Source organism: Pogona vitticeps, chromosome 1, assembly GCF_051106095.1.
Source record: "Pogona vitticeps strain Pit_001003342236 chromosome 1, PviZW2.1, whole genome shotgun sequence".
Lineage (NCBI taxonomy): Eukaryota > Metazoa > Chordata > Lepidosauria > Squamata > Agamidae > Pogona > Pogona vitticeps.
The window spans coordinates 231,292,095-231,316,865 of NC_135783.1; the positions used below are offsets into that span (position 1 = coordinate 231,292,095).

General features: G+C 41.7%; 1 protein-coding gene across 1 annotated transcript in view; it reads right to left on the reverse strand.

Annotated features, from left to right (window-relative positions):
• Nucleotides 1–12,717: 12,717 nt before the first annotated feature.
• KALRN (kalirin RhoGEF kinase) overlaps nucleotides 12,718–24,771 on the reverse strand; it is a 515,545-nt gene continuing 503,491 nt past the window's right edge. Inside the window, exons 32-33 of the mRNA XM_078394494.1 lie at nucleotides 23,706–23,848; nucleotides 12,718–14,648 (exon numbers count right to left, since the gene is read on the reverse strand). Of these exons, the coding sequence (XP_078250620.1) occupies nucleotides 14,444–14,648; nucleotides 23,706–23,848 (348 nt within the window). The 3' untranslated portion in view covers nucleotides 12,718–14,443. The remainder of the gene's footprint in view (nucleotides 14,649–23,705; nucleotides 23,849–24,771) is intronic.

The window sequence follows — 24,771 nt, forward strand, 5'->3', positions numbered from 1 at the left end:
GATAAATGCAGCTAACTCTGTTACTACTTCTTTATATATTTTCTTCAAGTTCCTCATAAGAAACTTTCTATGCAATTTGACAGCAGCAACAGTAGTTTTGGCCACTCCCAGACCCCAATCTTTTCTCAGTAGGGTTTACAACACCTGTTATTACAAGTTAGAAAATTACAAGATGTGCACAATCTCACTGAGGAGAAGACCTGTTGTGGTCAGAGGCCTGGGATTCTTGGAAAGAAGAATCTGGATTCACAGGATGTTTAGAAGTATCACATCCTTGTCTTTGGAGTACGCTTAGATAACATATAGCTTACTTTATAGCTCCTTGTGCATGTCCATTAACAAACTAGCCCCTATATTGCTAGCCCAACAAATGTAGACTAGAGATAGATTGTATGTTTAATCCAAGGCACTCAGAAACCTTGATTTAGACCAAGGAAGGTATCTGCTACAATCAATACAATGCCCTGCCACTCCCTCTATGTCTGGGAGCACCTGAAGCTGCCTTCACTTGGTCCACTCCAAAGTAAGTTTGGAGAAGGTGGTAGCAGCAGGTTCTCTGGAATGTTTATAAAAGCTTAAACTGTTCTGAGAAAGCAGAAGACTGTTCATTAGAGATGAGTATGAATTAAAAAACAAATCATGCTAATTCATCAATTCGTATTAGTATGAACCAATGTCCCAAATAATACAAATCAATGAATTTTAGTGATTTTTGATTTGTTGATTCATTTGCTTATAAATCTTCCTCCAAGCCACCTAGAGACACCAAGATTGCAGGGAGGCTTCCTCTGACTCTCCTCTATAATCCCTCCATGCTTGGTGAAAATTGGGTTTCAGATGTCCAAGTTATACATCCACAAAGATGGCCCTCCTAGGAAAGTTCTCCCCAGGCACCTAGATACATTGAAATCACAGATACGTTTCCCATGATGCTCCTCTACAACCCCTCCAAATTTGTTGAAGATTGGGTTTTTCCAAGCTAGCTGCTAAAGGGCACTTTCTGGGGGACACACACTTTATTGGTATATAACTTGGATGTCTGAAATCCAATCTTCACTAAACTTGGAAGGATTGTAGAGAAGAGTCAGAGAAGAGTCAGGGCAAGCCTCTCTGTGAATATAGTGTCCCAAGGTGCATATGGGTGCATTTTATAGGGTTTTAAAACAAAAATGAATTGACAAATTGATTTGATTTGCTAGGAAAAATATTGTAAATTTCTAATTTGTGATTCATCAACCTTGACGAATCACAAATCAAAATGAATCATAATTTTTCTGATTTTCGCCCATTTCTACTGCTCATACATCTACTGGTCCAAAAATATACACCAAAGACAAGATTCCTGATTAAGATGATGATGATTTACCTTCTGCCTTTTGGAGTGTATGAAGTTCTTATTATTCATTATATGACAAGTTCTTATAATGAAAAATTAGCAATTATCCCCATACTGCACATATAGTAGGTGAATGATATCAGAAAAAAATATGGCTTGTCTAAGGTTATCAAGTGATTTCATAACAGAGACAAAATATGAACTGAATATTTTCTGGCCTGCATTTTAAGCACTAAACTATGTTATCATAGTCACTGTGTTATGCTGTTAGCTCTTATTTTAGACCAAATAAACATGGAGATGATCATATCCTCCATTTCTTTGATCCTCTAAACAAGAACCTATGCATCCTACCCATGGATGGGGGGAGGGGAACCAAGGTTGATATCTTTGGTGGCCCAAGAATTTAAAAGGAATCCTGAATGCAGCTACTGTTTGTAGTGTGTGTTACTCTATTATTATTAGATTCTGTGTGCCCTGGAAGAGACCCCTTTGATGTGAAAACCTCCTCGGGGATCAGAGTGTCTCCGAAACAGAAAAATCAGTGAGCACATCTGACCTGAAGCAAGTGCTAATGAGTCCTGTCACACTTGTATGAACGTTCAATTAGAATGTACAATTAGAATGGCTTGTTAGCTCAGTAGTCTTTTCTTTCTTCTCCTTTTCCCTAGATCCCTACCTCGCAGCTTACCCGGAGATCACTGAATCTCTCTTCAGTGAAATGATTTTTAATTAACACTAGACCCACTGTGTATCTTATTTCCCATCTTACAAGCCTTCTCAATGTTTCAAACACCAGGGATGTTTCAAAATCAAAACCCCAGAAGGGATCACTAAGATCAACCATTGTTGAAATTTGAATTCAGGGTGTGACATAAATTTTCTTTTCATCTATAATGGCATGGCACAACTTCAAATTCATATAAAGTTTCACTGCTCATAGAACGATTCACAATATAACCTTGAATCTTCAGTTCTCCTCTTCAACAGAGATTTCGCTGAAATGTTAAGTAACTGTATCGCTGAACGATAACATTCATAAATGGCAGAATGACAAAATGCCTGTTAAAGGTTTATGTCCACACAGCGGCAATGTCTTACTGTACATGGGTAAGACAGTTCTTTTACTGAATTTGTAATGTAGAATAATGAGCATACTAGTACAGTAATAGATTGTAAATTACCACATTTTTTTCCAGTTTCCCTTTCATTCCCTGTTAATACTACACCTGTACTGGCCAGGGTTTCTAGGAGTTGCAGTCCAAGAACACTTGGGCTACCCAAGGTAGGGAAGCTCTGTTTTAAAGCAATAACTCCAAAATGGAACAGATTCTAATTATGTGTAATACTCTGCATGAGCTGTGGCCACATCTTTATTTGGGATGTCCACATAAATGGGATAGGATAAATGTAAAACAACATGAAAATGCAAGCAATAAAGAATGAAAGTAACAGACAGAGGAATTAAAATGGCATATAAAAGAGTGATGGCCTTACATTTCAGTAAGGGTCAGGCTTAGGAAACAACCGGAGTTGACTCTCACTGCATAGGTCAGTCTGTGTACTTCTGCAATCTGGTTTTTGGAATGCTACTGCATACATGATTTGTTGTTCAGCTCGTGAAGACAGATTCACAGAGTTCATTAAAAACAACAATGTGCCATTGAGTTTGGCTTATGTTGACCCCCCCCTCCAATATTTTCTAGCAATAAAGTACTAAGAAGTGGTTCGCCCATTCCTCTTGCTCTGAGACCATGCAGCTTGTCCAAGGCCACACGGGTGGTGAGGCACTCAAGCATTCCAGTCACAAAAACGCTGGGTGATCTCAGCTGGCCTCTCTCCTGGGAGGTACAGTGAGGGGTCAAACTCCTGAACCTTGGCTCCTCAGTCAGATACTCCAGTCCACTGAACTATGCCAGTTGGATGAGATATGGTTTCTTTTAATTCTAAACTTGAAAAGTTACTATCACTGATATGGGTACACTATATTCCTACGTAAGATGTTTACATATAATATGAAAAGTATACACAAAATGGTCTGTTAAAAATCATAAACATTCAAAGAGCATTTGACTGTAGCATTGTACATATGTATTACTTCTGTAGTTTATTTTCCATAGTCACCAAACTTTATGTAAAACATGTTCAACAGCACCTGCTTTAGAACCCAGCATGACCATTTACTAGGTAGCAGCGAAGAAGTTGTAAAAAGTTTTACCACACCTTCTCTCTGCTTTTATGAACAGCATGAGAACCAAATGGGTGACCAGAGGAAACACTTCCTTGATACTTTCTTTGATCAGAAGACTGTCATTGCGCATAACAAGGGAATTTGCAGACTGGATCTGCTTAGTCTAGAAGAATGAGGAATTAATTTTGAAGCCCACCCTAAGATATCCAGGTGGGCTCTATTATGCTATAACAACATGTAACATTCTATTGAGCACTTTCTCTTTCAACATTTACTCCTACTTACGATGCCTGTAATTCGAGAAAACCCTGAAGTCTACTTTGATCCTATTAAGTACTCCATCCATTTATTTGAGATTCTTGACTGTATGGGTACCATGTGAGTGATCTTCCTCCTGCACTATAAAGTTGCTTCTAAAACCTTTCTTACATTAATACATATACCAGTCGCCCTGTATAAGTTCCTATCACATTAAAATAATTTCATACTCATATTAACTACATTGTTTATGTAAGTACCAAAATAAAGCCCTGCTTCCACAACAGATGGAAGAATAGCTACCCACTTCTCCCAGTTAGAAATTAAACTAGAACCCTACTAGCAGCTCTACTGATAGTACTTTAATAGTTCATTTTACTAGCCCATCACCTTATCATTATTCACTTGATTTAATGTGATGTAGGAGAAAAGTGGAGGGTGCAGGTCATACTCACTCTCTTCTTGATCTGCTTTGATTGCTTTGAATTGATCCACTTTAACATTCTGCTTCTTTGCTGGCTGTGGTTGAAGGCAAAACTGAAAATGCTTCTGCCGGTCTCACCGCCCCGCCCCTCCCTTGTCTGATTTTCTAACAAAGCTTTATAGGTTTGCAGCACACAATATTCCCTGCAATTTAGCACCATGCTATCATTCTGAACAGAGACTTTGTACCACCTCTGCAGTTTGTACATGCTGCCAAGTCCTGTGCCAGGAACCGGGCTTCCGTTATTGCTCAGATAATTCAGCCATTCTGCTTATAGCAAGATCACATGTACATCAGAAGTATCTCATGATTTGTAGACGATGAATAAGTAATTTGCTTGAATAGCAAGTACTCCATTGACAAAGCATTTAGTTTCATAGCTACAGCTGTAAAATATTCTCATTTTGTTATGAGAATATTTGCAAATTATTTCCACACTGCCTTGACTAGTTATTCGCTACTTAAAGACAGAGAACCACTGTGACATAGTGGATAGAGTGTGAGACTAAGGCTCACATGACCTGAGTTCAAATCCCAGCTTGTCAATGGAAACTCACTAAGAGGCAGCAGTGGCAAAATCCTCATTTGAAAACCCTATGAGGTCAATGTAAGTCAGAAGCTACCGTATTTGACAGCACACAACACATTAAGGGCACCTGATGACCATCTCAATATTGATAAACTGAAGTCTAGCTTTTAAAAAAACAACACTCAAGTAAGTGAACTTTCCCCAATTCATTTAATACCAGTTAGAAATAAATTAATAATCTTGAGAAGCCAACATAGAACTGAATTATAGTATGGGATAATAATTACACTTTTCTCATATACTGTGAAGGTGTCCACGTAGTTATGCTTATCTTATTGTACAGGTGAAAGGGGATAAAGGAAAAGACACCGATCCTGTGAAGCTGCAGGCATCTTCTCAGGAAGCTTTCCTAACACAGAGGAATGCCTGTTCTGATGCACTGTTTTCCCATGCAAGCATCTAGAAATTGCTCTTATATTACTCTTGTGGCACAGAAAATTGTAATATAGAATGCACTTTAAAACTAATGTAGAAAAAATCAACAGAAAGCTAAATTAAAATCTTGTGATATGAAATGCTGCCCAGCATACATAGAGGAATGAAAACATCATGACAAATATTTTAACATTCCCTTCCAGCAGTCAGGCTCCTCTTTATGTAGGTCCATTGCTCATGAAAATGAGAACTCAGTTTTAGAATGTGCAAGAGTTTTACAAGTGTACTTCATGGGAATGATTGGTGAGAAGCTGATCACAAACAACAGCGTTTTGTTCAGAATGAACTGAACAAACTGTTGTAAGTTTGTAAGTTGTAACTATATGGTCCTGGTCCTTGTAACAACTTAAAATTAAAGGCGGATGACACTTTTATGAGGTCACTAAAATCTCACAAGCTGAAGCTACTTTCCAAACCCTGAAGGACCCTCCATCAGACTGCCCATTGCAAAGCTAAAGTAGTGCAGTAAAGAAAGAGAAGTTTTAAAAAAAAATCATGACCAAAATGAGGGCTGGAGGTGGCTGGTTTTGGTTTTTACTTCAAATGATGTAAAGTTGTTTGTCCCTACTAATCTTATTAGACAAAGAACTGCCAGTCAATGAGCACCCCGTCCCAGTACCTCCATATCTCTTGCAAGTGGTCTTGCCAAATCAAATGACAGATGAATAGAGAAGTTTGTTAAGGAAAGATATTGTCTACCAGCTTTTAATATGCTCCCTTCACCGGCAGAGCTAGGTGACATGATTAGTTGGCTGGATAGATCTCTGGTTTAAGTATCTGGCTGTGGAGTCAAATGTTAGGAGTTCAATTCCCCACTGTACCTCCTGTGAGTAGAGTCAGCCTGTGTGGCCTTGGGCAAGCTGCACAGTCTTAGGGCACCCTCAGAAAAAGGCAATGTTGAACTACTTCCGAGTATTATTATTAGTGAAAGGGCACCATAATTGCATACAATGAAAATCCATAAGGCAAATGGCTGATGCTGAAAATGACAGGGATAGACATACTAGTCAGATTCCTCCCCCCACCTTTTTTTGTGCCATACTAGTCAGTTTGTGAGAAAGACAACAACTGAGTCTCATGGCACTGCAGCAATGAACATAACAGGACATGTTGCTTGTCCTCAGAACTTTCTGGAACCCACCAGTTCAGGCAGAAAGACTATAAGGAGCTAGTGTAGCTCGGACACCAATACTGTCTCAAATTCACACTGTCAGGTACAGACACTCAAAGTTGATAGACTGCTAGACAGGGAACAGGGAGACAAAAAGTTATTGATTGCTTCTACTTGGTCTCTCTGCTCCCAGAGCTGAGCATAATACAGTACTGTATTCATTGCTGTAGGGGAAATACATATATCCTATAGAAATATCCTTTTTTTCAAACCGTGCTTCTTACACACATGGAAGATCAGCACATTCTCCCTGCCTAATTTTATTCCTAGGTAGTACTCCTCTTTCAGTGATCTGTACCTCACACTCACTGGCTGAAATCCAGTAAAAAGTTGCAACTAGAATAGGTCCATTGAATCAATGGAACTTATGAAGTAGATTCACCAAATCCCTAGTGGTTCTAATTGTGAGATATTACTGGATTTCAGCCACTGTGAGAACCTGTAAACCTCAGGGGGTGCATTGGCTACCAGCTTTAATGAAACTAGAACTGGAAACGACACACCCCATCTAACCCATCTTCTCCCCTCTAACAATGTGCCATCACCTCCAGACATATAGGATTTTCCGGTATAAAGAGGTTCGGATTACTCACAAAGGACGAAAAGACAGCTAGTACCATATTCAGCATTTGGCATTCTTGGGCTTGCTTCTGTGACTATGTCTTGTCAGTTACTGTTCTGGGACAGAGTTCCAGCTGGCAAAGGTTGGAGCTATCCATGCTCCTGCTTCAGGTGCTCTTTACACAAGGCGGCTTCTCCTTTTATTTAGTCAGACATACTTAGAATATTTACCTTGCCCGTTTTTAATGCAGCAGCCTAAACTGGTGTGGTCTAGAGCAGACTTCCTTTGCTGAGATCCGGTCCTGTCAGATGTCAAGGGCTTCATGCGACTCACAGCACCCCATGCCACTTAGGTACTCTACATGTGAAGTGAAAAATCCGTCACCTGGCCTCCCTCTTGCTTTGCCAATATGCACCCTGTGCACTATTCACAGTGTGAGACCAGCTATACAGTGATATTTTACTGGGAGGGAGAAAGACAAGGAGCAGGCAGCAGAATAAGACTCATTATATTTTTTAAAAAAGACTCAGCATTCTCCCTTGTGTCCTCTCCTCCGTAGAAAATGCTCAGATATTTTAAAAGTCAAGGGGAGGGGAGAATCCCCTGTTGTTGTGATTCATTCCCTGCAGGTACAGATGCAAAGGGTCATAGAAGCATAAATTGCTGCTACTTGAAAGATGAACGTCACAAACACTGAAAAACGCCTACCTGTCACCTTCAGGGGACAGGTGACAATGGAAAAGTGATTATTTCTCAAAGCCCTCTGTGTGGGAAGCAAACATGAAATCTTTTTTTCTCTCGATTCATTGCTGAGTATATCTTTCCATCCAGGCAACTGTTTTGAAAATCAATCCCTTTATGCATCACAGTCAATTAAAACGCATGCTGTGAGGTGAGGAAAAATCACATGGACAGTTGTACGTGGGTGACCCAGAAGGGGAGGGCAGGAAGTCATCGTGCTTGCATGGTATATTGTGGGAGCTGCCAGTAAAACTCTGCTCAGAAGATAGGAGTACACTGAATTTACGCTGTCAGCAACATGCTTTTGACTGATTGCTATAATTAATGGCAAAAAAATCAATAGCAATGGTAGAAGTCTTTCTTCTTCCAACTATAAATGAGCAAGTGACTCCCTGCTGGTTAAAATTAGCAGCTAAAGAAAATGAAGAATTTTAAACTTTGTCTTACTGACCATTATTCAGTAGGTCATTTTTGATCATATTAAAATCACATCAAATTCCCAAGTATCACTTGTATGTATTTTAAAGAGTATTTATTCATCTGTGCTTACACAGCAATAGTGCAGTGTTATACAGGAGTGGCCAAAGTGTGGTCCTCCAAATGTTTTTGAACTGCAACTCCCATCAGAGCTACCTAGCACAGAAATGATGGGTCAGCAATATTTGAGGGGTTGCATTTTTCTTATCCTTTGGTTAAAGCAATCTACAAATAAGCCCACCATAAGTACTGAGGATGCTTAACTAGTTATTTTATTCATTTAAACACATTGAGTCAACCTCATTCCATGCTATCTTATATATGTACAAGTCCAAATTGCTTCAAATAGCTCCCACAGAAGTGTGCCTCCAAGCAAATGTTGGTATTTGCAGTATAAATACCGTGTCTTCACCAGTAAAGAAACTTGCTGCTGCCTTGAAAGATCCTGAACATTTCCTAAATGAAGCCACTGCAAAAGAGCATGGGACTTGCCAGGCTCTGGCTTCAAAAACTACTCCCAGAAAACAACTTTTCTTCCAGAAATCCTAGGAATTCTTTAATAACTCCATGAGAAATCAATTCTCCTACCAGAGCTTCCCCTGCTGAGCTATTAGGTTTGGGTGTTTCTGAGCTGTCAACCAGGGAAAATGAGTGATGTGGAAAAATTGAGGGATTATAGGCCCTTTGGATGTTCAAAGTGTCCTGGCAAGTTTGTTCTTCTTAGAAAGGCTTCTACCTATACAAATCCTTTGAGAATGCAACTTTAAAATAAAAGCAGAAGTACTTAAAAAAAAAACTAACTGCATCAGTACTAGTCATTATAATATGTTAGCATTACTTGTTATTTTGCAAACAATGTAAAATAGTAAAAAATAACTAATGCATTTTCATTATTTTTAAAATAAAAAAATGGCCAACTTTACATATCCCCCTAAAACAAATTTTAAAGTGAAAAGTAAATATCACATGTTATATTAAAAATATTGTCAGTGTTCATGCTAAAACATGAGAAAACTGGCATTGCTTTTCCCTTGGTAATCTTCAGACTTAAGAGCAGGGCAAAGCTGTACAGATTTTCAATAGCTGCTTTTCTCCACTTTGGAAGTCAACCAAGGGCTGGGTCTGAGTATTATCCATATGATGATCACCCAAGCATTTAATAGATAAGGAAATAATGGCTACTTTTCTTTAAACATTCACATTTTAATTATATACAAATTTAGAACACTAGGTGTTCTAACTGCCTTAATCAATGCCAGAATGTTTGAGTTAACAGCAATGGTTGTGTCAAAGGCAAAATAATACAATTGTCACTACTTTCTATGTTTAATTTCCCTCTGACTTCATAGTTTACATTGTCACCTACCCAACCACATGTACTTTTATATATCTGAAATACTGAACAACAAAAAAGTTCATGTTTTAATAAAGTTGTATTCGCGAAGGCTTTCACGGCCGGGATCTAATGGTTGTTGTGGGTTTTTCGGGCTTCTTGGTCGTGTTCTGAAAGTGGTTCTTCCTAACGTTTCGCCAGTCTCTGTGGCTGGCATCTTCAGAGGACAGCAAACAGTTTGCTGTCCTCTGAAGATGCCGGCCACAGAGACTGGCGAAACGTTAGGAAGAACCACTTTCAGAACATGACCAAGAAGCCCGAAAAACCCACAACAACCATTTTAATAAAGTTGTTAGTATTGAATGTGTTAGACTTCCTTATTACTGGTATTTTCCCTGCGTCAGTCTAACATAGACTTGGGAAACATCAAAATATGTCGTGACTCTCATTTAAAAAAATAATTTTATCTTCTAAATCTACCTTCATTTTCTTATTGTTGCTATTACTGCTTGAGTCTTCTATTTTGAAATGTTGTAAGCTACCTTGAGCAATGTGAACATCCTGAAAGGGCAAAGTACACATTTTTAAATAAATAAACTACTTGAATGTTCACTGTTTGTAATTCTATTTTTGACTGTGAGCTATCCATTCTTGTGCTGAAATACTTAATTGATTCATTAAAAAAATAACAAAATTGATGCCCTGCTTCACCAGCCTCCCCAGCTGGGGACTAATCGCTATGGACTAATTGGTTTGACCGAATGGGTGGAGAAATCTTAGGAAAGTGCTATGATTCAAGATTTGAGTTGAGAGAGAATGGGTGAACTGAAAAGGCAGGAGCTGCTACTCCTCTGGATGACAATAAAGCCCTTGGTACCTTGGTTAGATAGTAGATTTCAATATGTTTGTTCAGGAGAGACATTGGAAGGGTGAATACATGTAGTGTTCTTATGTATTTGCATATTATTTTAATTATCAATAATACTACACCATGTCATTAGACTGCATAGATTAAGACTGGACAATACATACAGCACACAAGCTGCATACCCCTACCTGTTTTACCAATCCCTGCAAATCCCTCCTGTTACTAGCAAAATAAAAATAAAAATAGCCATCACTTAATCTGAAAATGAGACGCCTCTGCTGCAATTCTGCCTTAAAATAAGGTATGCACATTTCTTGTACACCCTATTTTAAAGGAAATTGCAGCTCTCCTGCTGCTTTGCCACCAAAATATAGTGAAGCATCAGCAAATTAGATAGTGGCTTTCCAGGTACAGCCCCTATTGGAGGGGTGCAATGCTGTGATAATTCATGATAAATGTTTACAAAGCTATTTAAAAAAATAAGCTCAGTTAAGTATTGTTCTGTATGTAAACAGTATATTTGTCCAGACTCACTGACCTTTGGGACATATGTAGAGGCTCACACCTCTGCCATTTTATTGACAGAAAATAACACCGGAACATGCCCTTAAGGCAAACATAATTTGTTTATTGTAAAATTCTCATAAAAGTTATTCATTTAGGTTTTACTCATGTTTTACAGCTGGTTCTCTCAACAGTACCGTTTCTTATAATGTTTGCCATCCTTCTGGAAGGACATATGTTGTGTGACAAGTACAACTGTAACACAACTGCAAATACACCACACACAGCACTGACACAGGCAGTGTAGGAAACAAACATAAATCCCACAGTCTGTTTCAAAGACCAAGAACAGAAATGCAGATGGGTACTGTGAGAAAGGCAGTGAGGCAGGAGCCCCTCAAGCTGAAGTCCCATCGACCCAAGAGAGAGAAGAGAAGGAAGGGACACTGCCCAAATAAACCAAAAGGTGGAGCAAGGTATACAGGCAGAAGAGAAAGAACAAGAACCTTTACTGTCATGTATGAATAAAGGAGAAAGATGAAGAAAAGGCGGGAAAAGGGAAGGAGGATGGGAGAATCAGAGAGGCGGGGCCAGGAGAGATTATAAGGAGGGAGGAGCCCTTACCCCCAGGATGGGAATGGATCTGGACGAAGGAACCTTGGACCGATAGATGGGAGAAAATCAAGGCTCCCAGGGTAGAGGCCAACTACCAAAGAAGATCTGCCATTCCCATTCATCCTTCCTACTGGGGAGAAGTAGAGGCTAAAGAGTGGAGGAGAAAGCTAAGAGATGAGAGGGAGAAAGTAGAGGAGGAAAAATGGAGGAGGAAAGCATGGAGAGTTCTGGAGATGAAGATAGAGGAGAAAAGAAGGGATGGTTGGTATTGGATAGGCCGGGGAGTCCCCAGTGGGATGATGTTCTACGAGGAGGGACCATTCCCTCAATACCGGACCAGACAACAACTACCTTAAGACAATGGTCCCTTACAGACCTACCAGGACCTTGGAATATTAGTTATAATAATCCTTTTGTTACTGAAGATTGAAAGCCCTTGATTGCCCGATTAGTAGATGGAGAAAGAGACACCAGTTTAATTAAAGACCAGTTTGTTTGTGACCAATACAATAAATGTTCCCTTGTTGCACGAGCAACTCGCACCTTCTGTATTTCTTGTGCCTGAACCAGGGCCGCACCTGACACATCCCAAACCCTCACAGGTACATAGTTCTGGTCAGGATGCATAACAAAACCTTTCTGAATCTGATTAATTAGTAATAGTTTTAGAAAATACATCTTAGTTATTACTGTTATATGGTGTCTCTGAGATCAGTGGGGGAAAAGAGATGAATATCACCACAGGAAGAAGGGATAGAATCAATCAAATCCAAGTCAAATGAATAAAACAAATGAATATACCAACTTTGTGTAAACCATTAAATGATAACTGAACACAAAGCAGCTCAAGAATTCACCAACTTTATGGAGGAAAGAGATATCGATTCCAAACTCTGGAACAGAGATTTCTTGCCTCAGTTTTCAAAGTGACTCCTTAAGTCCTTGAAAGATGACATCAAAGGTATGCACCTAGGATACCAACTTTTAAAAAATGCTCAGTCACTTCTCAAATTCTGTGAGGTCTCAGATATGTCAGTCTAGATCGGAAAGTAGCTAATCAAAACTCAAGCCAATTTTTGTAGCTCTGCCTACTGCTGTGGACCATGGTACCACATTCTTCACTCATGTACACCTCACTTCTGGTTTTGAGCACAACGGATTCCCCATCAACCACCTTCAGCTGTCTTTAGAATTCCTATACTATTGTTAAATTTATAACATGGATCTGCTTGTCATTCTAAACAGCTATACTGTACAACCTGAGATCTGCTTTGCAAAATTCCTCAAAATGTCAACGAGGATGTTGCAAAGAATACACTGCCACTCTCGACCCAAGAGTTGACAATTCTGACAACCACAAGAACACTAACAAACTGGTACATGACATAGTACGCCATGCATACTTCTAAAAACATACTTGCATCAAACAACTGTTTCATGTCACATACAGTATATCACAGAAGTGAGTACACCCCTCACATTTCATAAATATTTTAGTATATCTTTTCATGTGACAACACTGAAGAAATGACACTTGGCTACAATGTAAAGCAGTGAGTATACAGCTTGAATAACAGTGTAAATGTGCGGCCCCTTCAAAGTAACACAGCACACAGCTATTAATGTCTAAACCGCTGGCAACAAAAGTGAGTACACCCCTAAGTGACAATGTCCAAATTGGGCCAAGTAGCCATTTTCCCTCCGACCGTTGGTGTCACAAGTCTCAGGTGTGAAGGGGGAGAAGGTGTTATCACTCTCACTCTCTCAGACTGGTCACTGGAAGTTCCACATGGCACCTCATGGTCATGAACTATCTGAGGATCTGAAAAAACCAATTGTTGCTCTACATAAAGATGGCCCAGAAGATTGCCAAAACCCTGAAACTGAGCTGCAGCATGGTGGCCAAGACCATACAGTGGTTGAACAGGACAGGTTCCACTCAGAACAGGCCTCGCCATGGTCGACCAAAAAAGTTAAGTGCCTGTGCTCAGCATCATATGCAGAAGTTGGCTTTGGGAAATAGTCGTATGAGTGCTTCCAGCATTGCTGCAGAGGTTGAAGGGGTGGGGGGATCAGTCTGTCAGTGCTCAGACCATACACCGCACACTGCATCAAACTGGTCTCCAGGGCCGTTGTCCCAGAAGGAAGACTCTTCTAAAGATGATGCACAAGAAAGCCTGCATACAGTTTGCTGCGGACAACCAGACTAAGGACATGGATTTCTGGAACTATCTCCTGTGGTCCGGTGAGACCAGGATAAACTTATTTAGTTCACATGGTTTCAAATGTGGACTGAGGAGTACAAAGACAAATGTGTCATGCGTACAATCAAGCATGGTGGTGGGAGTGTCATGGTCTGGGGCTGCATGAGTGCTGCCAGCACTGGGGAACTACAGTTCACAGAGGGAACCATGAATGCGAACATGTACTGTGACATACTGAAGCAGAACATGATCCCTTCCCTACTGAGAAGAAGCAACACATGCTCAAAGGACAGTACTTTGGAATACAATTATTTTTTTTATTTTAAGCCAGAACAGATTCAAACATCCATTGTTGAGACCAGCTCACTAATCTCTATGTCAAAATACTGCTCGTAATCTAGTAGAATACCTACTTGGAAGACGACACAAAAACCATAGGAACTATGCTCTAATAAATAGAAATTGATTATGGCTCCAATTAATGGAGAGAATTCAGTCTGGAAGTTAAATCTTTCCTGTATGTTACTACCAGCAGCCATTCATATCCATCATTCAAGACGTGAATAATATGCAATAATAGAAGTCATTGAAGGCATGTAAACAAACTGCAATATAATATCCCACACAACATTACTAAATTCCATGTAATTTAACCACTTGTGAAAAGAAATGTCTTCAATTTTGGTTTCTTTTCTTTTTCCCCCTTTTTTTGCTTGCCCTTCCACATTGCACATTTATACACCTAGAATTAGCAGTACTCCACTTTCTAAATCTTACCTTGTCACTATCCACTGTGTTCTGAGACGTCCTGGATGCAATTGAAATTGTGTCAGGCTGACTGCTTCCATCTCCTTGGCTGTCGGCATCTTCTCCTCCCTCTCTGCAGGAAAAGAACAAGAACTTATCATTGATGGGCTTAAAAAACAGCCCAGCTAGGATATGAGTTTTCACTTGCTCAGCTGATCACGTATACATTGTAACTCAGTATGCAATTTAGAATGATGATGTCACCTCTGCTATGAGATTAGCATATAACAACCACATGTGCTCTTTGAAATTGACTGTCCCGGGTTTATATAGTGACAGCAACATACCTCAAAATAGCTCTGTAATGAGTATGGCTGGCCAATGCCCCATTCGTCCTGGATTTCTCACTTAACCAAACCCAGCCATTTAAATTACAGCCTTGGTGTTTTGCAAAACCAGTGTTAGCTGCCAAAGGTTGTATCTCAATTCTTGCATTTTCACTGGTTTAAATTAGGAAGGAGGTTTCACAAAAAATAAACAAACAAAAATGTAGAAATGTGAGTACATGTACAGTATTTATTTTTTCACATCTGTATTTCCTAGATTCATTTTCAGCCTTTTCTCTAACCAGCACATACACTGTTTGTTTGCACCAAAATACATTTGTAAAGAAAATTAAATTTGAGACCCAGTGTTTTTCAGTAGCAGCAGCGGATCTTTTAAGAATGCCCCTTCTCTTGCTGGATACCAATATACAGTAGCAGTGAAACCCATGAAACTGTAGGGGGCTAGCAAAGCAGCTAGTGAGGTGGAAAAAACAGTTGACATCCTGACTGATGCTATGCCTGATGGTGCAGATGCCGGGGTGACATTTGAGAGAGTCCACAGTGGGTTATTACCAGCAGCGCTCTGGTATGGAAGATGTGTGGATGGTGCATGTTTGAGTGGTGACTGGTACCAAGGCTGGTAGACCAGTTGAGACTATGGGCAGTAGTCCCATCAGAACCATGGTCAGAAATCCAGTTGGTCCCACAAAAATCTGTGGGTGACATCATTATGTCCTGTGCAGGGTAAATCTTCACAGACCTTATCATAGTAGATGTGTTTATTAGGGATCAATATCAGAGAGTAGGTAAGTAACGCTGATTATAGTTTCTCTCCCAGTCATGTTACGCCTAGAGTTATTGTCCAGTCTGCAATGACGAATGTGGAAGAGTGGAGAGAGAGAGAGAGAGAGAGAGAGAGACTGTCTGTTGAGTGAAACTCCCAACATTATGACAAGGAGTGGCATTGGGACCAATGATAACAATAATATGATGGCTCCCAATTTGCATGCCCCATATCGTACTGATGCTTGAGAGTAGCCCCTTGATCTCAAATGGGATCAGTAGGAAGTTTTCTGACTAAGTGATGCTGCTGGGAACAGACATTGTTTGAGGCTGATGAGAAGGAATCATTTGATAGTCACTTCTGACAGAGGGGATATTTCTACTGCAAAAACTCAATGCTCAGCAATGGAAGGTTCTGGAATATTGCTACTGATGTACAGAAAACCCATAGGTAAGAGTTTGTAGATGACCACTCAAAAAAACAGTTACAGGTATAAACGCCGTACTTTCCCTAGACGCTTTGCTATCCCCCACTTCTATTTTGCAGTACTGGACAACCTCTAAGTCTGTTTTTACTAGTTTTATTAGTTTTCAATTTATGTTTGTCCCATAGGTTTTACAACATATTGAACCCACCAATGAAAGGTAATCTGGGCCAAATCCAAGCTGTCTAAACACTGCAGCCAATTCTTTGGTCTACTCTGAAACTTACATTGTACAAGATTAGGTTTCTCTCCAAGCCTAATACTAAAAATATTTATTTTGTTTAGTAATGGGACAACATGACGCACTGTCAATGTAATAACTAAAAATGTAATTTCCAAACCATAGCCAATTCTTCCAGCAGAGTTGAAGCTCTGACTAAAGACCATTATATTTCATATTTAAAATAATGCATGGATTCAACAAACTAACTTTATATAAAAATAACACTTCATCAGTATGTTCCTTAGTAACAGCTATTGCCCATCTTTTCATTTATTTTTTTCACGGCAATCTTCCTTTATTCATATCAGAGCATTGCACAATATAAAATTAATGACATATAGAATACAAATAAAATTAAAACAAACTGAAATATTAAAATATTAGAAGCAAGCTACTTCAATTGTGTTATCTTGGCAATTTTCTCAATTTTTCTACATGTGGTAAGGCATAAATTGTATGCATGTAAATGCTGCAAACATTGTCCTAAATTTAAGTAATCCCATTTTATTTGATTATTCTTTGATCCTCTTACTCACTATTAAGTGACTTCCAGATGTTCCAGCCAGAATCTTGTCCTGGCTGGAGACATTCTTCAGCATTCATCCACTCAGCAAGGTGTGTTGTTTTTGCTCTTCCTCTGTTTACCATAGCCTCTTCTGGCTTAATATTTCGAGGTTGAGATATGTGCAGAAAACTGTTCCTTGATTTTAGCTGTCATCTAGGGGGTTGGTGTCTATGAAGTGGATGGGTTTGATGCTGTGTTATCTTATTTTGTTTTTTATTTGCTAGTACCTCTTGGCATACTTCCAAAGGGCCGATGCCAGTTAGATATAGATTTTTTCAATCAGGATCAGTTTCAAACAGTCAGTAACAATCCTGTATGATTCATTCAGGGCTACATCCATTTTTTTTAGCATGTGATGATTTATACTGTATGATGCTAGAATATTCTGAAGTGGAGTAGCACAGGAACAAAACTGCTGTTCTTATTTTTTGTGAGTGTGCAGCCCAGTCTGAACCAGTCAATTTCCTAGGTAAGTTATTTCTGTGGCAACTTTCTGTTTGATGTATTCCTGAATGGCCAGGGTCTGATCGTTGTTGTAGGTTTTTTGGGCTGTCTGACTGTGTTCTGGACAGAGTTCTGAATCCTGTCCTCTGAAGATGCCAGTCACAGAGACTGGCAAAACGTTAGGAAGAAAAAAACCTCAAAAGCACAGCCAGACAGCCCGAAAAACCTAAAACAACTTTCTGTTTGATGTTTAGACAATGACAGCCACACTAGTATAGACACTGCTACTTTTAAAGCTTGAATGTTGTTCCCTTTGTTGGGATAGGGGATGGAGTGCTATAGCACACAATGTGATGGTGTGCTCATCATGCCTTCATTCACCTATGTCTACCTTGATTCAATAGATGAAGAAATTTCCCATGATCCTTAGGATTACAATTTGTCACAAAGCATGTCCACTTGGCATTCTTTTGAGATTGACATTCAGACCACAGTTAAAGGATGTCTGATGGGCACAATACCATAATCTGGGACCAAAAGATTCAGACAGTAAACTTCTCATGTGAAACGATGATAGTGGGAGACACAAGGTGGTGAGCACAAGGCTCCTCCATTGTCCTACTGTGACATGCCATTGCTAGAGCCATCTTAGTTAGGCATCCTTCAGTCTCGAAAGACTATGGTAGCGTGCTCTGTGTGGAGGACTTGGAACAGCGTCTAGTGTGGCTGAGGAGGCCAATTCGAGAGTGACAATCCCTTCCACACTGAAGACAAATCCAATCTGTCCCCTGTCCAGCTCCCTGGTTTTGCTGCCTTTGTGATTTCCTCTTTGCCTCGGCCTGCTGGGCAAGGGTCGCTTCAAATTGGGAGAGGCCACGATGCAGTGCCTGCCTCCAGGCTGAACGCTCAGATGTCAGGGTTTCCCATCTGTTGAGGTCTATTCCTAAGGCCTTCAGATCTCGCTTGCAGACGTCCTTGTATCGCAGCTGTGGTCTCCCTCTGGGGCGATTTCCCTGCACTAATTCTCCATACAGGAGGTCCTTTGGAATCCGACCATCAGCCATTCTCACGACGTGCCCAAGCCAACGTAGACGTCGCTGTTTCAGCAATGTATTCATGCTGAAAATTCCAGCTCGTTCTAGGACTACTCTGTTTGGGACTTTGTCCTGCCAGGTGATGCCAAAAATCCGTCGGAGGCAACGCATATGGAACGTGTTCAGCTTCCTCTCCTGCCGTGCACAAAGGGTCCAGGACTCGCTGCAGTACAGGAGTGTGCTTAGGACACAGGCTCTATAGACTTGGATCTTTGTATGTGTCGTCAGCTTCTTATTGAGCCATACTCTCTTTGTGAGTCTAGAGAACATGGTGGCTGCTTTGCCAATGCGTTTATCCAGCTCGACATCCAGAGAGAGGGTGTCAGAGATGGTTGAGCCAAGGTACACAAAGTCATGAACAACCTCCAATTCTTGTGTAGAGATGGTAATGGAAGGAGGTGAGTCCACGCCCTGGCCCATGACTTGTGTTTTCTTCAGGCTGATTGTTAGTCCAAAGTCTTGGCAGGCCTTGCTGAAACGATTCATGAGTTGTTGGAGGTCTTCAGCAGAGTGGGCAACGATGGCTGCATCATCTGCGAAGAGGAAGTCCCGCATGCATTTCAGTTGGACTTTGGTCTTCGCTCTCAATCTGGAGAGATTAAAGAGCTTTCCGTCTGATCTAGTCCGGAGATAGACACCCTCGGTTGCAGTTCCAAAGGCATGCTTCAGCATGACAGCAAAAAAGATCCCAAAAAGTGTTGGTGCGAGGACACAGCCCTGTTTCACTCCGCTTCGGATGTCAAAGGGGTCTGATGTTGAGCCGTCAAAAACTACAGTGCCTTTCATTCCCTCATGGAAAGATCTGATGATGTTAAGGAGACGAGGTGGACATCCAATCTTGGGAAGTATTTTAAAAAGGCCATCCCTGCTAACCAGATCAAATGCTTTTGTAAGGTCTATGAAGGCCACTAAGAGCGGCTGTTGTTGTTCCCTGCATTTCTCCTGCAGCTGTCGGAGGGAGAATACCATGTCAGTGGTGGATCTATTAGCTCGAAATCCGCACTGTGATTCTGGATAGACTCTGTCTGCAAGCACCTGGAGCCTCTTCAGAACAACACGGGCAAGCAGCTTCCCTACAACGCTAAGAAGAGAGATGCCACGGTAGTTATTGCAGTCACCCCTGTCTCCTTTGTTCTTGTACAATGTGACAATGTTTGCATCCTTCATGTCCTGTGGTACTCCACCTTCCCTCCAGCAGAGACAAAATATTTCATACAGTTCAGTGGTGATGATCTCCTTACAGCATTTCAGCACTTCAGCAGGGATGTTATCCTTTCCAGGTGCCTTGCCGGAGGCGAGGGAGTCCAAGGCCGCTTTTATTTCTGCTAGGGTTGGTTCGCTGTCCAGCTCTTCCAAGACAGGTAGGCACTCAATGTTATTTAATGCTTCTTCGGTTACTACATTCTCTCTGGAATATAGCTCAGAGTAGTGCTGTACCCAGCGTTCCATCTGCTGTGCTCGGTCCTGGATGAGCACACCTGTAGCAGACTTCAAGGGAGCAGATTTCTTCTGTATTGGACCTAAGGCCTGCTTGATACCGTCATACATTCCTTTGATGTTACCTGTGTCCGCTGCTAACTGTATATGAGAGCTGAGCTGGAGCCAATAGTCGTTGGAGCATCTCCTGGCAGCCTGTTGGACTTGGCTGCGAGCAGCTCGAAGAGCTTGCAAGTTGTACTCGCTAGGACAGGCTTTGTATGCTGCTAGTGCTCTTCTCTTAACCTCGATGGCTGGCATTAGCTCCTCTGAATGGGCTTCGAACCAGTCAGCCACCTTTTGGGTCTTCTTGCCAAAGGTGGACAAGGCGGTGTTATAGACAGTGTTCTTGAAGTGTTCCCATCGTTCAGGTGCATTTGCAGTAGCCGGACCTGGAAGGGCTTCCTCAAGTGCTTGGGCAAATTCTTTCACTTTTCTTTGATCGCGAGTCTTGCTGATGTCAATACGTGGTCTTCCTTCCTTTTTCGTGTGATATACTCTCTTTGTTCGCAGTTTTACTCTACTACACACCAGGGAGTGATCAGTATCACAATCAGCACTCTGGTAACTGCGTGTGATCGTAATACTAGGAAGGCTGGAACGTCTAGTGAGGATTAGATCGAGCTGATGCCAATGCTTGGATCTTGGATGTCTCCAGGAAACTCTGTGTTGCAGCTTCGTGTTAAAGAATGTGTTGCTGACGCAAAGACCATAATGGCAGCAAAGCTCCAGCAAGCGCTGGCCGTTTTCATTCATCTTTCCAATGCCAAAGCGACCTAGACAAGTGGGCCAAGAATTATGATCAGCACCAACTCTAGCGTTAAAGTCTCCAAGAATGAACAGTGCCTCTCTTTCAGGGACTTTTTTGATAGCAGCTGCCAGATCGTCATAGAATTTGTCTTTCACTTCTGGAGTGGATGACAGTGTTGGTGCATATGCACTGATGAGGGTTACTGGTCCTGCTGATGAGTGGAGCTGCAGAGACAGGATTCTTTCACTCCCCACAGTAGGTGGAACAATGCATCTCAGGAGAGTATTTCTGACTGCAAAGCCAACACCATATTCCCTGGTCTCATTCGATGGTTTTCCCTGCCAGAAGAATGAGAAGTTTTTTTCCTTGACAGATCCCGAGTCTGGCAATCTTGTCTCTTGCAGGGCAACAATGTCCATTTGCAGTCTACTCAGTTCCATGTCAATGACAGCTGTCTTGCGCACATCGTCTATTTCTTGCAGGTCATTAGGAAAGCCGTAGTCAGGAAAGCCAGGGGTCATTGTCCGTACATTCCAGGTGCCCAGCTTTAGGGCAGGCGTTTTCTTACGATTGTTGCATGGTGCACAGTTATCGATCTGCTTGTCGGGTTTGACCCTAAACCCCACGCACCCCGTGAAGTTAACAGACCGTGGCGAGGTAGCACCTTACTGGCTGGGGGCTGCCCAGCTTAAGGCGGGCGGTATCTACCTGGTGAGGTGTAATGACCTCTCCCACCGTCAGAAGTAGCCCCTGGCGTCATGCTCTACGCCAATTGAGCAAGGACTTATAACCGGTAACTGCTACTTCCCGTGTTGTTTCGACGCTGCATGCGAAGCTGGAGTGTCCTCTCCAGAGCACGAAGCCTGGGTAAAATAGTATGGAGGATAGGCTGTTACCCAAGCAGCAAATCCCCCCTCTCCACGTCACTGAAATTGTCCAGTGGAAAGGCAAGAGCCAGTACAATTGGTTCCAGTGACGTCGCAGGAGTTGGCGGAATGATATAAACTGCCTCCGGGACTCCGGCTCCGGATTTTGCCTCGAGGTTATCTCCTGAAGCCCTTTCCATAAGTGGATATAGCCACAAGGCAGTGGAGGTTTGAAGTCGGAGTTTTCCTTCTCCTAGATGGGCTGCCTTCCAGGGCTGACGAGCCCCACCTACCCGGCCTCCTCTCTAATAGTGTGGAAGTGTTCTATGTTTGTTGTCATTCCAATGTATCAAATTTCGGTAAAGATAGGATTTGAAGATTTAGCACGCCATTTGACACGCTCTCCTGCTCAGCCTCCTTCAAAGCTAAAACTCCACCTTCCCACAGGCCATGCATATCTACCATGTTAAGGACGGAGATGGGATCGTAGATAGAATAGGAGTATTTGACAGTTTCCTGGGAAGTCCCAATTTAACCATGCGGTGGGGGGTGGGGACAGAGAGAATAAGCCAGAAAAGCCCATAAAGCCAGTACCTCTGCTTCCTTCCTAGACAAAACTTCCTGAGGAAATGGAGGGAGCTCTCCTGGGAAGTCCCAATTTAACCATGCGGTGGGGGGTGGGGACAGAGAGAATAAGCCAGAAAAGCCCATAAAGCCAGTACCTCTGCTTCCTTCCTAGACAAAACTTCCTGAGGAAATGGAGGGAGCTCTCCTGGGAAGTCCCAATTTAACCATGCGGTGGGGGGTGGGGACAGAGAGAATAAGCCAGAAAAGCCCATAAAGCCAGTACCTCTGCTTGCTTCCTAGACAAAACTTCCTGAGGAAATGGAGGGAGCTCTCCTGGGAAGTCCCAATTTAACCATGCGGTGGGGGGTGGGGACAGAGAGAATAAGCCAGAAAAGCCCATAAAGCCAGTACCTCTGCTTGCTTCCTAGACAAAACTTCCTGAGGAAATGGAGGGAGCTCTCCTGGGAAGTCCCAATTTAACCATGCGGTGGGGGGTGGGGACAGAGAGAATAAGCCAGAAAAGCCCATAAAGCCAGTACCTCTGCTTGCTTCCTAGACAAAACTTCCTGAGGAAATGGAGGGAGCTCTCCTGGGAAGTCCCAATTTAACCATGCGGTGGGGGGTGGGGACAGAGAGAATAAGCCAGAAAAGCCCATAAAGCCAGTACCTCTGCTTGCTTCCTAGACAAAACCTCCTGAGGAAATGGAGGGAGCTCTCCTGGGAAGTCCCAATTTAACCATGCGGTGGGGGGTGGGGACAGAGAGAATAAGCCAGAAAAGCCCATAAAGCCAGTACCTCTGCTTGCTTCCTAGACAAAACTTCCTGAGGAAATGGAGGGAGCTCTCCTGGGAAGTCCCAATTTAACCATGCGGTGGGGGGTGGGGACAGAGAGAATAAGCCAGAAAAGCCCATAAAGCCAGTACCTCTGCTTGCTTCCTAGACAAAACTTCCTGAGGAAATGGAGGGAGCTCTCCTGGGAAGTCCCAATTTAACCATGCGGTGGGGGGTGGGGACGGAGAGAATAAGCCAGAAAAGCCCATAAAGCCAGTACCTCTGCTTGCTTCCTAGACAAAACTTCCTGAGGAAATGGAGGGAGCTCTCCTGGGAAGTCCCAATTTAACCATGCGGTGGGGGGTGGGGACAGAGAGAATAAGCCAGAAAAGCCCATAAAGCCAGTACCTCTGCTTGCTTCCTAGACAAAACTTCCTGAGGAAATGGAGGGAGCTCTCCTGGGAAGTCCCAATTTAACCATGCGGTGGGGGGTGGGGACAGAGAGAATAAGCCAGAAAAGCCCATAAAGCCAGTACCTCTGCTTGCTTCCTAGACAAAACTTCCTGAGGAAATGGCTAGAGCCATCATTACCTCCATAAACCCCCTTTTTTACTTCTAGGATGAAAACTAGAAAGCAGCATTAATTGCTCAGGAGGGCTAGATTTGGCCTCGAGAATGCGACACTAATTACTGTAACAGATGTTTATTGTGCCACTGATGATTACACACATATATGCACTAATGATTAATCTGCACAAATCTATTGTGTAGGAAAATAATTACCTAATGAGAACAGTGAATGACAAGAGTAAACTATTGCAAGGAATTACTAAGATTACCTTTTACTGTTGTTTCTTTGTTTTGCCGGAGTCTTAGGGAGTTGTATTGGTTCTTTTAGGGCTCCTTTTAAATGTATAATCCTTTCCTGTATCACTTCTCGAATATTTTTTATCCATTCTTGTTTTGTTTCAATATTGGATGCCTGAAAGATTCAACAGAGAGAGCAGATGAACAAATTATGTTTTTTCCCCCAGTATGTGTCCATCTTTTCCTGTTTTCTTACATTTCCTTTGCCTGCATTACATACTTATCTGCCTGGCTAAGCCAACAAAACTTCAGATGTAAAAACTACATTGCCAACTACATTAGAAATAGCAAATCAGGTAAGTATAAATATAGGTAGTAAATATATGTAGTACCTAAAACATAGTTTGTCTACAAGAAGGGAAATTGGACATTGCTCCATCACTAGAATTTCTTGAACAAACTATTTACAATACAATATAATCAATCAGTAAAAAAGGATCTAGATTGCTCAGCTTGGAGGAAGATCACAAGATTTAAGACGTACAATATAATTGAGTAATGATTATAAAGGACCTTCCCAGATCATGTCCCCCCTTCTGCTGAAATTAGTGAAGAATAAATGTGACTCTTGAATCACACCATGTCAATAATGTGGAGTACTTCAATGCAATCTTAAAAGGTTTGGGGGCTGTAGTAATAATTATCTATATGTGATTGTGTGTTCACTGTAATGTTTCCAAATGGAAATGCAGGCTGTGAGCATTCATTTGGGCCACATAATCTTTCTCTACTGATGTTTGGGCATGACCTCATTTCACAGGGGCCTCTCAATATATTTTTTAAGCTGTAGTGTAAATGGAACAATGTAGATGCTCAGTGTGGTGCAGTGGATAGAGTGATGGACTGGGACTCAAGAGGCCTAGGTTCAAATCCCCGCTCAACCATGGGAACTCGCTGGAGGTGTAGAACTGGTGAAACCACTCCTTAAATATCCTCACTTAACATGGGAGCTCTATTAGGGGCACTATAAGTCAGTTCCGACTTGACAGCACGGAACAACAGCAAATTGAACAATAATGGGAATTAAGTAGAGGGAAA